A 13,784-nucleotide genomic window follows, 5' to 3' on the forward strand; every position below is an offset into this window, starting at 1 on the left:
GTAAGCTAAACACGTTGGATGCAAATACTGGCATGTGATAAAGGATAACATGTCCAATATAATTCGGAATTATAGGAAAAGCAGCCAACAAGTGCTCAGCATATGTGGGAACTCCTTCAAGACTGTTGGAAAAGCATTCCTCATGAAGCTGGTTGAGAGAATGCCAAGAGTGTGCAAAGCTGTCATCAAGACAAAGGGTGGCTACTTTGAAGAATCTAAAATCTAAAATATATTTTGATTAGTTTAACACTTTTTTGGTTACTATATGATTCCATGTGTGTTATTTCATAGTTTTGATGTCTTCACTATTATTCTACAATGTAAAAAATAGTAAAAATAAAGAAACCCTTGAATGAGTGGGTTTGTCCAAACATTTGACTGGTACTGTATATATTCAATGAAATTAATACAGCATTGTAATATTACTGATGCCTTTCTCTCTCCTTGCAGGGGATAAGACAGATCAACAACAGGCACCAGATGCCCAAGCCTCAAAACCAGAAACGTGGAGACTTTAACACTTGTAATTTTAAATAAATGTTAACATTTTTATTTGTTTTCCTGTATCTGTTCATGAGTCCTTAAAACACAGTCCATTTGACAAAATAAGTAATTCCCAAGTGAGGGACATCTCAAGGACATTAACCTCCAACATTCATAAGCTTGTTCAGTACATGAGGGCAAATTTAGTCATGACCGCCACAGGTGCTTTTATACACAGAACGGGAGTTTACAAGTTTTTGTTCCAGCCCTTAACTAACAACAGAAAATCACATCTGTATTTTAGAATGAGCTTCATAATTGCATGATAAACAATAACATGGGTGAATCTATTTATATCTAACATTGAGATCTTGCACACTCCTTAATAGAATCCTGGGATATGGTGATTATCCTGGTGGCTGGGAGGTTCCCAATAAGTTATTTACATCTGCAGGGTGTCAGATGTCCTTCAAGCAGAGACAATGGGTGAGAAAGTAAACCACTTTGGTGACAACTTTAGTCCCTGAAAACAAATGGGAAAAAACTATTTGCCACATGTCTATATCTGACTAGCAAGTTCACCAATTCATGATTTAAAAACAGTCCAGGTCTTCACAATTGACACATTGCTGAATCTACGATTAGGCCTAATTAGTTTAGTTGTTCAACTCCAAACAGCCGATAAGCACGACTAGATCGCATAACGTTAGCTAGCTATCGCGTACGACATGTTAGCTAGCTAGCTTGGCAACGGGCTGATAAACAACAGTTACCCAACATTTGAATTCAAAATACATAGGAAAGTAATTTGTTGAACATTTTAACATCATTTGGTGAATAAATAAACGTTATACTTACATTTCGCGAAGTTATTCCTTATTCTTCTGGAAAATTTTATCCCAAGCGGGGACTTGTGTCCGCCATTAACTCAGAATTGTTTAGAATTTTAGGTGCGGCGAAGGATACATGGGATGCTGCCTTAAAAATCGCCTGAATTAAGGCACCTTAGAAGGCAGCATTTTAAGGTACCTTGGGATTGGGACATGCCAATTTTGACATCCTGACTAGAAATGCTGCCTCAAAAGGCTGCATACTTGTCGATTGGGACACAGCCTTAAATACCAAAGTCAATATCAGCATGTGAAGTAGCCAGTTAGCTGTAAAATCGCCTAAACAAACTGCACTATCAATTTAGGAGTCTACAATCTCACCATGTTCAACCTGCAGATCGATGTGCCTCACAGAGTGGTCTAAAATTCGCAACGGCACCATGCAATGCACCCTGGACTGAAGAGGCAGATAAATAGGAGAAATGTGTTAAACCCTCTGTTAAATTACAAATGTCTCGAGGTAGAAATATTGCAAAAATATGATCAATGGCTCATTCGAGAGAAGACAACCTACCGCGTTATGACATCGGCCATTATTGAAATCTGTCATGTATGATAGACGTTTTCATGATCTAAAAGTAGTTTTCCTATTAACTTCCAGTGTATTGAGAACGGCTTTATCTCAATGCTACGTCATACGGGCCGAATTTCTAACTGCTTGAACGGCAATATCTCAGATACACATGAAAACATGAATTGACCCAGGGAATCGATAGAACATTGTTCAGAGATGCCAAAAACAATATAACAATATATATACATATAATTTGTGTGTGTTATTGTTGGTTTTGTCTGTATGGAAAATTGTAAAAGAAAATGTTTGAAAGAAATTTAAAAAATGGATGAATCTTTACTTTAAGTGCCAGTAAACATGCCACTGGCAGATGTTGTCCGGGCGATCGGTGTAAGGCCCCAGCCAGTCGCTCTTGAGCCAGAACACCAGCCCCACCAATATGCTGTTGGCGCACTCCAACCATAGGAGGTTGACGCTGATGTAGGCAGGGACTGCAAGGCCCAAGAGCTCACAGGCGATGCACATGACCAGGTAAGATGCCCACGTTGTGCCGAAGTCCAAAGTCAGGCTGAGGTAAAGGGGGGGCCTGTGCCATTCGCTCTCCACCACCAGTGCTTTCTCCTCGTCCTCATCACCCCCTAGCTGCTGTAACTTGGCATACCTGAAGCTCAAGTGGCTCTGCAGCATTGGGTTAACATTGTCCATCTGCTCTGACAGCCTGTTGGCCTCCTTCAGCCACAAAGACAGCTGTTTGTAGTGGAGCAGCATTACACAGCAGATGGCTACGGAGATCCCCACTGAGAAATGTACCACAAACACAGACTCCTGCACCGCGCACCCTAAAGCGTTCCTCCCTCCCTCGTACTCAACCTCTATGAGGTTGGTGACGGCTGAGCAGCAGGAGTACACGCCGGCCAGCACCCACACCAGCAGCGTCAGGGCGTAGTTCCACAGGTCCCTACAGGGGGCGACGTGGCAGGCGGTGTAGCGTGGCTCGGAGGCGTAGTCCAGCAGCCCCAGGCCCAGCATGGGCAGAGGCAGCGCGTTGAACACGGCTGAAGCATGCGCCAAGAGGAAGCAGATGGACACCGGGGAGCGGGCGGGTCCGAGGAACCACACAGCCGCCACAGCGCACACCAACACCACATCGACCAGGAAGACAGAGAGGCCACAGACGTCCATGAAGGAGGTGTGCAGCCAGCGCAAGCACATTGACAGGACCAGACAGTCCAGGCCCACCTTTAATAGAAAGATGAACAGAAACTGACTGGTGCTGTCCTCGTAGCAGCTCCCCTCCTCTTTCCAGGACTCAATGATGGCCAGCATTTTGAAGCTTTTGCCGTTAGGACTGAGCCCAGCTCCAGAGGTCATCTACTGGGTCTGTGACGTTCCACCCGGTGTCACCATGCTCAGGGAAAAGCTGTTGAAGAGAGAGTGACAGAGATGTGGAACAGTTAGAAGCAATCTACAAACAGCTTCTACCAAGCAATGAGAAATGTTTCTAGTGTTATCAGTACTACCTGGCCTCTTGTGACTCGTCTACAGAAACAACTACACCCTAGGGATATCGAAAATAAGAAACTTAAACTATCCCTTTAAAGGAATAGTTCACCCAAATTACAAAATGACACAGGCTTACTTACCCTGTAAAGAATGCTAATATTGTACTATGACTTGATTGGGATTTGTGCCACAAACGTTAGCATTTAGAAACTGTGCCAGGGAAACTAAACCAAAGCATGGATTGCTGTCATATCTTGTCCATGGACTGCTTACAGGGTAAGGAAACCAATATGTAGAATCAGGAATTCCCCAGGGCAGCTGTCTAGGCCCATTACTTTTTTCAATCTTAACTAATGACATGCCACTGGCTTTGAGTAAAGCCAGAGTGTCTATGTATGCGGATGACTCAACACTATACATGTCAGCTACTACAGTGACTGAAATGACTGCAACACTTAACAAAGAGTTGCAGTTAGTTTCAGAGTGGGTGGCAAGGAATAAGTTAGTCTTAAATATTTCTAAAAGTAAAAGCATTGTATTTGGAACAAATCATTCACTAAACTCCAAACCTCAATTAGATCTTGTAATAAATAATATAGAGATTGAGCAAGTTGAGGTGACTAAACTGCTTGGAGTAACCCTGGATTGTAAACTGTCATGGTCAAAACATATTGATACAACAGTAGCTAAGATGGGGAGAAGTCTGTCCATAATAAAGCGCATCTCTACCTTATTAACAGCACTATCAACAAGGCAGGTCCTACAGGCTCTAGTTTTATCGCACCTGGACTACTGTTCAGTCGTGTGGTCAGGTGCCACAAAGAGGGACTTAGGAAAATTGCAATTGGCTCAAAACAGGGCAGCACGGCTGGCCGTTGGATGTACACAAAGAGCAAACATTAATAATATGCATGTCAATCTCTCCTGGCTCAAAGTGGAGGAGAGATTGACTTCATTACTTCTTGTGTTTGTGAGAGGTATTGACATGTTGAATGCACCGAGCTGTTTGAACTACTGGCACACAGCTCAGACACCCATGGATACAAGACATGCCACCAGAGGTCTCTTCACAGTCCCCAAGTCCAGAACAGACTATGGGAGGCGCACAGTACTACATAGAGCCATGACTACATGGAACTCTATTCCACATCAGGTAACTGATGCAAGCAGTAGAATCAGATAAAAAAAAACAGATAAAAATACACCTTATCGAACAGCAAGGACTGTGAAGCAACACAAACATAGGCACAGACACATGCATACACACACGATAACATACGCTCTATACACACACGTACACATGACCTTCTCCAGCTGTTTCTGGGTCTTCCTGGTTTCCTTTTTCGCTGTGGGTTCAAGGTTAGATCTTGTCTGGTCGTGTTGATGGGTGGTTTCTTCAAGGTGTGCCCGATCCAGCCCAATTTCCTGCATTTTATTTTAGTGTCAATTTGTTCTTGCTGTGTAATTTCCCAGAGATCTTCTTTCCATATGGCCAGTATATTCCCAGGATGTGTCTTAGGCATTTGTTTATGAATTTTTTAAGTTTGCTGCTTGTGACTCTTGTGGTTTTCCGTATAGTAAAACTGATTTGACATTGGAATTTAAGATGCATATATTGTTTAGTGTTTATTTGTTTTGAAATCCATATTTGCTTTAGCATTAGAAATGCGGTTCTTGCCTTTCCTATTCTTGTTTGTATATCTTTGTCACTTCCTCCATCTTTCCTGATGACACTTCCCAGATAAGTGAATGTGTCCACTTCCTCCAGCACATCTTGTTCTGCATCTGTTGTTTTGTGTGTACTATGTTGTCAGCGAAGTCTAGGTATTCTAGTTGGGACCAGAGGGTCCACTGTATGCCAATGTTTTCTCCTGTGGTGGTTGCCTTCATTATGCAGTTGACTGCCATTAGAAAGAGAAGGGGGAACCGCAGGCAGCCCTGTCGAACTTCTGTGTTTACGGGGAAGCTATCAGAGACAAACAAAAAGAAACCAAGCCAAGCATCACACAGTTCTTCTCCCTAAACTCCCTTTCCCCTCCATTTCTCACTCACTCAATTGCGTTCCAACCACTTCCTCTACACATGTGTGCTGCTGAGTGCGCACACAAGCTCCCATAGGCCTACAGAAATAAATACCTATAAAAACGTATCTAACTGATGTGATACACAAGCTGCATTCCTTGCCAAATGACGACAGTTTTATCACAAATTCAAAATGGACTGGTTGATTGAAGTAGGGGAAATATGTGTTCCAACAACGAGCTGCAGTTTTGGAATAATTGCGTCCCGTCTATACTTTGCAAACTGCTAGTGCCATTTAGAATGGGTTAGCCTAGGCTATAACCCCCTAAACATAGACAGATCCACACTGAAAATATGCAAAAACATTAGTTTGATAAAGACAGAGCGTATTTTCATCAGAATCATTAAGCCTATGCCTACTCACCAAACAGATGTCGTTGCCGTAATTCATCACCGTACAGTGTTCAATGCGGAATTGTTAATCCATTCAGAACATTTGAAAGAATAGGCAGAATAAACTAAATAAAACTTCTGTATATCGAAAAGAAAACAGATATAGGTTTGTAACCCTGAAGAAATTGTCTTTCAGCCAAATTGAGCCCTGTTTCAAATTATCACTCTTTGAGAACAACTGTTCCAGATGTGAGATGCGCATCACTTCACACTGGCAACTTTTTTCATTTGGAAAAATATTCTGTCTAATTTTATTCTGTTATATTATATCATGTTTTTTACATATACAAATCTCAAATAGGTGTGTCTTTGAAAATGGGGTCACGAGAGAAACTCTGAAATAAAACGTTAAAATTGCACTTGGTTCATAGAACCGAGGTTACATCAGTAAGCTCTGGTAGCCGCTAGATGCGGATGTAATAAAAATAGTGGTTTCTGTTTTCTTCCTACAAATATGACTATATTTTTAACGGTTTAAGCAAAAAAATATTATGACCCCATCACTGAAAGATAAGACTCTCAGGAATGCCCACAAGACGTGCAGAACTCATTAGAACAGAGTGGACAAGACCAGGCACTAAATCAGACTGGGGGGGAGAACATCATCACTGGCTAATCCAATTGGTGACAGATTTTCATGCAAATATTCTCAAATCCGCAAAAGAACAATATACACATTTTCCCACCAGAGATGTTTCCCCATCAAATTGACTTGTTGCGGATAAAAGGCTGTGCCTGATGATGTAGTGCACATAAAAATACCCTTTGCTGTTAAATTCCCATGTAGTCCCCTGTAGCTCAGTTGGTAGAGCATGGCACTGGCAACGCCAGGGTTGTGGATTCGTTTCCCACAGGGGGCCAGTATGAAAATGTATGCACTCACTAACTGTAAGTCGCTCTGGATAAGAGGGTTTGCTAAATGACTAAAATTTAAAAAATTTAAATGTACCGAATAATAAATACTGTTAAATGGGTTTACATAGCATTTTCCACTCTACTGATGGTTTTCTCACAAAAATGTTTGCGTTATATAGCGAGTGTACCCACTCTGGTATTGGCACATGAGCCAACAGCTCGCAGATACAGTGCAGATATAGCCTACATGATTAAATTATTATGGACAAAAGAGCAAGATTATTTGTATTTGTCAGACGGCAGCCAAGCATTGATGATCATGTCACCAGAATAAGACCCTCGATATTTATTGGAAAGGAGCTTCAAGCTCATCCCATGCACTTACTTTCACCACCCTGTGAAGTTCATAACTTATTTAATACGTAGCCTAATAAACTGCATCCTTTCCAGACAAGTCGTAGTGGGACGACCATACAACATGTCATCGCGTGACTCCATGTTAACTTCGATATGATGATTATTATATCAATATTTGTGCATAAAAGTGTTTCCACCGCCATTTCTCGCATTATTAATTTCACCGACACAAAAAGATTGAGGGATTCAAAATAGGCTCGCAGGCCAAAAAGGTTTGGGAACCCCTGTACTAGCCTAAGCCCTATGCACATATCACTGGAAACATACTGTATCTTTAAAATGACAGCCAATCTCAAACCACTGGGTGTCCTGACTGCATGTCTCATAATTTTGTTTATCATTGACATTATTAATCACGTTATTTTCAAGCAAGTTTAATGCAGCAATCTTACCTGTGGTTGGACATAATTCTGGACCTTAACTTGTGCGTCTCAGTATTGAAGCAGGAGCTCTCAACCAGATCACAATGAGCTGGGGTTGTGTGGCCATGCCAAGCTTTCCTTTCTTCCCCCCTTAAAGATAGTGCAGCGTGTTTACTGCCCACAGACAGGAGACTCTGGACATACATAGGGGTGGACTGACTCTGATGGCCAGTACTATTGGGTGGGAGAAGGAGTTTCTCCAGGGATGCCTTGGGTACAAACGGCTCTTTCAGAGGAGCTGAATGCCCTCCCTCTCCACCCCCACAGCGCAGTGACAGGCCGGTATGTGTACGTTTCATCCACCAGCTCCACACTCTGAGGCGTGTGGGCAGACAAAGACCTAGGCCAGCAAAATCCACACACACTCAAAAGATAATGTGATAGATTACCATGAATTACAGTACAACAATGATTCTCATCACATCTCCATGACGGTTAGGCTAGATGCTATATATGGTATTTTAATAAGTTGCTGTAAAAAGTAGGGGAATGTAGGCCCATTTGTTTTACACCCATATACCAGCTGGTAAGTGGTAACTCCAAGGTCTGACCAGAACCAAGGGCGTAGGAGCCGGGAGCCCCAATGTTAGAAGCAGGTAAAATGGTTACCTCCCAATAATACAAATAATAATCTGCGAGACTTTTATTTAGAAGAACGAGTCCCCAGATTCATTGAGGGACTTTTATTTTTGAAAAGGACTCTGCTGTTGGAATGTGAATCACTTCCCCCATCCCCATAGATTGCTTCATTCTCACTCTGTTGTTCCAAGCAGTCTGGCAGTGTGTGTAGCACTACCATTATTACTTACCGCACCGGGTGAATGTTGGCAACAACAAAGTAAGTTTAAATAAAAGGTGTATGAATGAGAATAAACGTTGCTATGTTAGAACGAACATGAGCAACTAAACACGTTCTCCTGGCTAGTAGCTAGTTGGCTTTACATTTACAGTTTAGTCATTTTTAGCTGCATCAGGTTTGATCTAACTAGCTAAAGCTGGGTAGTTCTGGCTCTGTGAAAAACTAATAGTGAATGTTTTGATGCCAAGAATCCTTGCTAGCTACAGAATTACTTGCACAATCACTGTCTTAGTCTTCATCATAGGGGCAGCAAGTTGGCAATGGATGTGCCACCAGTCAAGAAGAGAGAAAATAAAATAGACATCTGTCGTGTATTGGGATTATGCCTTTGTTAAATGTTTTTCTTGAAGAAATGGAATGTTGTTTATGTTAGGTCAAATGTAGCCGTTTGGAGGGTGACGTCCCAGGGGAGACTGGTGATTGGCCAGAAGAGGGAGCCACCCATCTTTTTGCATTGTTTATAAATAGGGGCTAGACTACAGAAAGGGCAGAACGGCCATTGCAATCTGGGACGCCGTTCTCCAGGCACCGCGGGTCTGTAACTTATGCTGTAACCTTGTGATATTAATAAAAGCCTCTAATCATTGTGCAGCATAAGCGGACTCTTTGTTGACAGCAATAATTGCCACCATTCACCCGATATGACACATCGTTTTTTTCAAAGGAGTGTAAAGGACTGTAAAGTAAGGTTCTTGGCAACTGCCCACATACCATCCTAGGCAAACTAGCTGGTAAATTTGAGCGCTTTCAGCTTAGATGTCTTGAAAAATTTATCATATTGATTTTCTCCATTGTGTAAAGGACTGTAAGTAAGGTTCTCTGCAACTGCCTGCACACCACCCCTGGCAAACTAGCAGGCAAATTTGATTGCTTTCAACTTAGATGTCTTTAAATTAGTCACAGTGATATTCTTCCTAGTAAGTGGTTCCTTCCAAGGTGCCACTCGGGGCAAAAATATGCTAGGCAGGACGCTAGATACTCTAGTGCAGGGGTCGGCAACCTAAGGCTGGCACGCAAGGGTATTTGCCTTGGCACGCCAAGGCTTGGCAAGCCACCCCACCCAAAAATAAAACATAAAAATAAAATAATTGTTTGTTTTTTATAAACTGGAGAAAATCATTGAAATTGCATGCATTGGTTTCAAAACTGCATTGGTATTCACTACAATGTTGTAGTTCCCAAGGTATGTCAATCCTGATTAGCCAATGGGCTTTCATGATTTTGCAGGAGTTTCATATTATTAGTCCAGCGCAAGACGACCTGCCTCGCCTCTCCCGCCAAATTCAAAACCAAGGCAGCACTGAAGATGAGAGATTCGTTTTCACAGAAGCTAGCAAGCCTTTTTTTTGCTATTTAAAAAAAGTTCAGGGCGCAAAATGTCATCAGCAAAGAAAAATAAGGCAGATGTCCGCTCATTTATTGCCTCTTGGACAAATGAATATGGATTTGATTTACTGAAGGACCGGTCTGTTTGCGCTCTCTGTTGTAAAGCTGTTGTTTGTCGGACATGAAGTGTACAGCATTACTTTTAAACGAAACATGAGAAAAACTTAAAGGATGAGGCGGACAAGGCTGAAGGAATCAAGAAGGGCTTGTCCAGGTATGAAAAGCAAAGTGGTGTGTTTACAAATCTACATGCAGTTCAGCGGGAGCTACAAAGTTGTGCAGTGCATCGTTTAACATGGAAAACCATTTACTAATGGGGAATATATCAAGGAGGCTTTCCTCAGTAGTTCGCTGGCCTTATTTGATGGATTGCCTAACAAAGACACAATCATCTCAAAGATAAAAGACATGCCTTTGTCTGCCAGAACTGTTGAAAAGTGCGTTACCGAGATGGTTGAAAATGTAAAGGAGCAGCAAACTGTAGCGTTAAAAGCTGCACCTGTGTTTAGCGTGGCTCTTGATGAGTGTGGATGTGAATGACATTCCACGTCTGGCAGTTGTTGCAAGATACTGTGACTCAGCGCCTCTGTTTAGCGAGCTATGGAATTATTCCGTTTGTGGGCAATTAGATATTCAAAAGACACAATTAGTTGTAATGCACATATGAAAATCATAACTAGCACGCAGATCATTAGAAATGGTAGGATACATTGTAAATTGGCATTCCACACAAAAAAGGTTGCCGACAGCCTGCTCTAGTGCGTGCAGACCGTATCGTCAGTGGAGGAGGAGAGCGTGTCAAGTGACACACACAGCGTTTGATTTGATTTTAGCTGCCGGTGATGGGCAGGACTCGCAGTAGGTATGTTTGTATATGAATTTGATCAAGCTATGTAGCCTGCTGATTCCTTCTTGATAAATAAATAAAGCAAAAATGTTTTGTTGTTTCTCTGTAATACTAACCAGCTAGCAATTTTATAAAGTTGGCTTTAGCTACCCAGCTAGAAAGGTTCCCAATTTCCCAACCTCATAACTAGCTACCAAGACATTTCAGGCTATCAATCAAGTTAGAGTAGCTTGTCTAACTATCTTAGGTGGCATGCCTGCTGGCATGGTTGCTAGACTTTAGAAAATACTCAAATTGCTTAAATTATTGGGTTATGATACTGTATACCAGTGTGGCAGTTGTACTAAACTCCGAAGGCATAAAAGTTCTTAAAGAATCAATGTGCATAATTCATTAAAATTACAGTTGAACAGGTCAAGAAATATGCTTAGATAACCTATGCAGAAAAATGTACATATGTGACTCGTTTCAGGAAACTAGGCATATGTCGCGCGTCACTATTTCACAGGAGAGCCATTTGAACGTAAACAAAAAAATAAAAAAATTAAAATGCATTTTTCTTTGGCAGAAATGACTTCTGGAACATGTGAGCTTTCATGTGCCTTAATAAAAAACTTGCATGCCATCTGTAAATACGAATACAATTGTTAAATTACGAGCCTAGTTAGTTTAGCCACAGAAAAAGACAGCAACCTTCCCGATAGCAATGATTGGCTGAGATAATGAGTGGGCTGGACATGCCAAGAGATCGAGTTTTGAAATCAGTGGAATGAGAGTATGATACATTGTAGTCATTTAGCAGACGCTCTTATCCAGAGCGACTTACAGTTAGTGAGTGCATACATTATTATTTTTTTTTCCCTCCCCTACCCTGGACGACGCTGGGCCAATTGTGCGCCACCCCATGGGTCTCCCGGTCACGGCCGGCTACGACAGAGACCACTGCAGCACTCGGGAGTATGATAGTTAAGGAGATGGAGAAAACACCTATCTCCGGATTACATCTTCAAACTAAGGGCAACCATGGCATCCGTGACAGAGAGGGAGAAGCGTCCAGCTAGCTACATTTTCAGATATTACACGTTTCAAATTTTGTCAGAAAGTCATTTGCTTTGCTAGTTGTAGCCTAATGTTAGCTAGCTAACATTAAACCTGGTTGGTTAGCTACCTGCAGATTCATGCAGGATAGTAGCGTCATGAGTTGGGGTTATGGTTCATTGTTTAGCTAGTTTAGCTACATGTCTTAACAAAAGACTCCACTATGCAAGTAACCATTTCAATAGAATGTTCATGATGTCAATGTGACAATTGTTGATAGATGTAGCTGGTAAATTCGCTCTGACAAATTTACGAACGCTCAACACTAAACAACTAAATAGGGGACCTTGATATCAATTTTTAATTCAATGTTGTCTTAAATTAGAACGGTAGCCCCTATCCATGAATACAGTGTGTCTCCTGAAAACTGGGGATCTTAGCTTTCCAGCCATACCATACAATCTATGGTGCGACTTAGTACCATATATGGGCATACGGCCATAAAAGGGCAGGACACACCCACGAGCCCATTTCAAGATGGCTGCGACTCACAGACGTTAAAACTATATAAATCTTGAACAACGTTGATATGTGGTGAAAGTGTAGACTCCACAGATGATAAGGATATGTTATTTGTTGGCCTGTGACCTACCATTATCGATTCACAGCACAGAGAGTCAATGAGTTCATTTTATACTTTGTTTTCACTAAACAACAAACATATTACAAGGTAAGTTTCGATTTGGTCTGTGTTTAACCTAGAGCTACATAAATCGTTAGGTTCTTCCGAACAAAAGTAGCCTATTGTCAATGTTCTCCAATAATGTATGGCTGAATTAGAACATCAAATGTCCACCCAGTGACTACATCTTTGCACGCCACAAGTGTGTTGTTTTTATCTTTCGACCTGTGGTATAGCTTTAGACTGGGGAGCGGGTAAAATGAAAGATGGACAGTCGTGTATGCCGGTAGCAATGTTTCACCAATAAGACAAGCTTTCCAGTCATTTCAGATGACCTGGGTGGGACTAGGTAAAACTGGGTAGTAATTTTGCATAATGCGAACCATTGCTACTGGCATTCAGAAAGGACGGACAGAACGCATCATAGTATTTTGAGAGGATTCTTTCATCGCCTTGGCATAAAATTCTTATCAGGGATGTAAAAAGAAAGGGAAAAACCAAGCAAACTACCCAACAGGACGGTAACAAGATGACTAAAGCCAGGTATACCGAGAAAGAGGCTTTGGAGGAAATTCTTAGTGAGTCAGACACAGATGGTGGGAGCGACCTATGACTTCTTTTTGTTTAGTATTTACAGTATAGCAGTGTCCTGTCCTGTGTAGCCTTTATCCTGTGTATCGTTCCAAAATAGTTCAATATTGCATATATTTCACATTAGTTTGCTGATAAAAGTTGGATATATTCTGTGTAACTTTGGAGGCCACCAAATTCTCATGGCCAGTGTTACTTTTTCTGTAAAGGTTGGCTACCTGTGTCCCACTGTTTGCATTGTATAGGCTAGTATATTGCATTTGCATACAGTAATGTTGTTTGTTATAGTTGTGGTCTGCTTTTTTGTGTTTTAAACTGTATGTATAGCCTACATACAGTATAGGCCTATGCAACTATGTCCTGTTTGTGCAATATTTCAAATTAGTTTTCCACTGGGAGGCCATCAAACTCTTGTGGCCATTGCTCCTTTATCTCTAATGTGACCCACTGTTTGCATTGTGTGTGTGTAGGCATTTCACACCTCTGTGTGAGGCACTCTCCAGACAGTGTCCAAATAATCTTATTCATTAGATCAGCACTCCTACTCTGAGATGCTTTGTGGACAGAGGTGTGCTTGATGCTTTCTCTTACCTGGCCAGTTGTGAAGGGCCAACTGAGAAGAGGTAGGAGCAGAGGTAGGGGCACTGAAACCAGCACTGGAACCAGCACACAGAGGGTGATGAACCTGAGGACAGATGGCATACGGTCATTGAAGATTATGTGGCGCCAGTACCACCCAGGTTCAGACCTAAATGACCCGTAGGCCCACAGTTTGACTGTACTCAAAAAATACACCCCCTTACAGCGGTTTCAGCTCTACTT

The 13,784-nt window shown here is 41.8% G+C and overlaps 1 protein-coding gene across 3 annotated transcripts in view; it reads right to left on the bottom strand.

Annotated features, from left to right (window-relative positions):
• Window positions 1–1,712: 1,712 nt before the first annotated feature.
• The window catches only part of LOC121546003, a 54,255-nt gene continuing 42,183 nt past the window's right edge, over window positions 1,713–13,784 (bottom strand). For 2 of the 3 annotated variants that reach the window (XM_041856960.2, XM_041856961.2), the window contains exons 4-5: window positions 13,554–13,647; window positions 1,713–3,307 (exon numbers count right to left, since the gene is read on the bottom strand). In XM_041856960.2, coding sequence (XP_041712894.1) covers window positions 2,224–3,258 — 1,035 coding nt within the window. In that variant the 5' untranslated portion in view covers window positions 3,259–3,307; window positions 13,554–13,647 and the 3' untranslated portion in view covers window positions 1,713–2,223. Of the gene's footprint in view, window positions 3,308–7,529; window positions 7,632–13,553; window positions 13,648–13,784 lie in introns of those variants that run through there. The other variant, XM_041856962.1, reaches the window with a different exon arrangement.

The sequence above is a fragment of the Coregonus clupeaformis genome, chromosome 30 (assembly GCF_020615455.1).
Source record: "Coregonus clupeaformis isolate EN_2021a chromosome 30, ASM2061545v1, whole genome shotgun sequence".
Lineage (NCBI taxonomy): Eukaryota > Metazoa > Chordata > Actinopteri > Salmoniformes > Salmonidae > Coregonus > Coregonus clupeaformis.